Source organism: Athene cunicularia, unplaced genomic scaffold (assembly GCF_003259725.1).
Source record: "Athene cunicularia isolate RWA unplaced genomic scaffold, athCun1 SCF_111, whole genome shotgun sequence".
NCBI lineage: Eukaryota > Metazoa > Chordata > Aves > Strigiformes > Strigidae > Athene > Athene cunicularia.
The window spans coordinates 7955-10953 of NW_020799169.1; the positions used below are offsets into that span (position 1 = coordinate 7955).

Genomic DNA, 2999 nt, shown 5'->3' on the forward strand with positions numbered 1-2999 from the left:
CTGGTGTCACCGGAGGGGGGGGAGGGGCACCTGGGTCCCCAAGGGGCGGTGCTGGGTCATTGGATTCCCTGAGGGCCCATAATTGTCCTGAAGGGGCTGTCTCAGTCCTTGGGAGTCCCCATCTGTCCCCAAGGGGCTGTCTCTGTCCCCAAAGTTCCCCGTCTGTCCCCAAGGGTCCCCATCTGTCCCCAAGGGGCTGTCTCTGTCCCTGGGGGTCCCTGTCTGTCCCCAAGGGGCTGTGTATGTCCCCAAGGGTCCCCATCCATCCTGGGGGTACCTGCCTGTCCCCAAGGGTCCCTATCTGTCCCCAAGGGGCTGTCTCTGTCCCTGGGGGTCTCTGTCTGTCCCCAAAGGTCCCCGTCTGTCCCCAAGGGTCTCCATCTGTCCCCATGTGGCTGTCTCTGTCCCTGGGAGTCCCTGTCTGTCCCCAAGGGGCTGAGTATGTCCCTGGGGATTTCCATCTGTCCCCAAGGGGCTGTCTCTTTTCCCAAGGGTCTCCATCTGTCCCCAAGGGGCTGTGTATGTCCCCACGGGTCCCCATCCATCCTGGGGGTCCCTGTCTGTCCTCAAGGGTCCCTATCTGTCCCCAAGGGGCTGTCTCTGTCCCTGGGGATTTCCACCTGTCCCCAAGGGTCTCCATCTGTCCCCAAGGGGCTGTGTATGTCCCCAAGGGTCCTCATCCATCCTGAGGAGTCCCCATCTGTCCCTGGGGGTCTCTGTCTGTCCCCAAGGGTCTCCATCTGTCCCCAAGGAGCTGCGTTGTTGAACCAGCACCAGCGTCAGTTCCAATTTGCTGGGGGAAATATTTGCATTTTATGGCAAACAAATTAAGAAATAAGTAAAGGAAAAAAGGGGTTTTTGACCTGCTGGGGGGTGCAAAGAAGTACCAGGATCACGCGGCCTCAGGAAAAAAGGTGACAAATAAAGTGCAGTTTTGACATTAAATCGTGCTGCCGCGCCCGCGCTCGGCCCCGGCAGTGATGGAGAGGACACGCTTCGATTTGGGCCAAAAAAAACGGTGTTTGGACACTGGGGGCGGGGAGAACGCAGCCTCCCGTCCCGCTGATGGGCGCTTCTGAGGATTTTTTATGTTCTTTCTAATGGTTTTTTCTCTCCAAATACCGAATTTTCCTTTTGGTGCAGCCGCTCCCCATCAGCCCCCGGGTGGTGCGGCATGGGCGAGGGCTGCGGCGTGGTTAAATGATACAAGTGATTGATACAAGTGATTAAATGATAAAGTGATTAAATGATACAAGTGATTGATATAAGTGATTAAATGATACACGTGATTGATACAAGTGATTAAATGATACAAGTGATTAAATGATACAAGTGATTGGTACAAGTGATTAAATGATACAAGTGATTGCTATAAGTGATTAAATGATACAAGTGATTAAATGATACGTGATTAAATGATACAAGGGATTGATACAAGTGATTAAATGATACACGTGATTGATACAAGTGATTAAATGATACAAGGGATTGATACAAGTGATTAAATGATACAAGTGATTGATACTAGTGATTAAATGATACAAGTGATTAAATGATACAAGTGATTAAATGATACAAGGGGTTGATACAAGTGATTAAATGATAGAAAACACAGTGCTGTGCCCCACGATCGTGCCCCACAATTGTTCCCCACAATTGTGCCCCATGATTGTGCCCCATGGCTGTTTCCTACAACTGTGCCCCACGATTGTTCCCCACAGTTGTGCCCCATGATTGTTTCCCAGCATTGTGCCCCACCATTATTCCCCACAGTTGTGCCCCATGATTGTTTCCCAGGATTGTTTCCCAGGATTGTGCCCCACCATTGTTCCCCACAGTTGTGCCCCAGAATTGTTTCCCACAATTATTCCTCATGATTGTGCCCCACAGTTGTGCCCCATTATTGTTTCCCAGGATTATTCCCCACGATTGTTCTTCACAATTGTGCCCCACAATTGTTTCCCACGATTGTGCCCGATTGTTTCCCGTGATTGTTTCCCACAATTGTGCCCCAGCTTGGGCTGCTGTGCCCCCTTGCACATTGTGCACCAGGGTGTGAGCATGCATTGCACAAGCGTGGGGTGGGGCAGTGGTGTGCTGTCACAGGAGGAGCAGCTGTACACACAAGAGGGAGGTTATGTGCTGCAGCCGGGCTGGTGCATCTCACAAGGGGTCCTGGTGCATTGCACAAGGGATGCCGGTGTGTTGAACAAGGGGTCCTGGTGTGTTGCACGAGGGTTGCATTGCACGAGGGTTACGTTGCACAAGGGTTGCATTGCACAAGGGATGCTGGTGTGTTGCACAAGGGGTCCTGATGCGTCACAGAAGGGGTCCTGATGTGTTGCATGAGGGGTGCTGGTGCATTATGTGAGGGTTGCGTTGCACGAGGGGTGCTGGTGAGTTGCACAAGGGGTGCTGGTGCGTTTCACGAGGGTCATGTTGCGTGAGGTGTGCTAGGGTGTCACAGGAGGCATCCTGATGCATTGCACGAGGGGTGCTGGTACATCACACGAGGGGCCCTGGTGCATCGCACAAGGGGTGCTGGTGCATCGCACGAGGGTCACATTGCATGAGCGTTGCACGAGGGTCACGTTGCACAAGGGTTGCATTGCACAAGGGATGCTGGTGTGTTGCACAAGGGGTCCTGATGCATCACACAAGGGGTCCTAGTGTGTTGCACGAGGGGTGCTGGTGCGTTTCACGAGGGTCACGTTGCATGAGGGGTGCTAGTGTGTCGCACGAAGGGTGCTGGTACATCACAAGGGTCCTGGTGCATCTCACAAGGGTCACGTTGCACGAGTGGTCCCGTCGCGGAACCGCCGCCGGCCCGTCCCCGCCCGATCTCGGCGCGGGCGGCGCCGCCAAGCGCAGAATCAGCCGCTCCCTCCCCGGCCCCGCCCCCTCAGGGGGTGTGGGCGGGGCGCTCATAGTCACGTGACGGCGCCATCCGGGTCCTTTGCCTTCTCTGCCTGTTCCCAACATGGCGGCCTCAGGTGAGC

At 54.3% G+C, this 2999-nt stretch overlaps 1 protein-coding gene across 1 annotated transcript in view; it reads left to right on the forward strand.

Annotated features, from left to right (window-relative positions):
- Positions 1-2879: 2879 nt before the first annotated feature.
- Positions 2880-2999, forward strand: part of EIF4B (eukaryotic translation initiation factor 4B) — a gene marked incomplete at its 3' end in the record, with an annotated part of 12955 nt that continues 12835 nt past the window's right edge. Inside the window, exon 1 of the mRNA XM_026867040.1 lies at positions 2880-2993. Within this exon, the coding sequence (XP_026722841.1) occupies positions 2981-2993 (13 nt within the window). The remainder of the gene's footprint in view (positions 2994-2999) is intronic.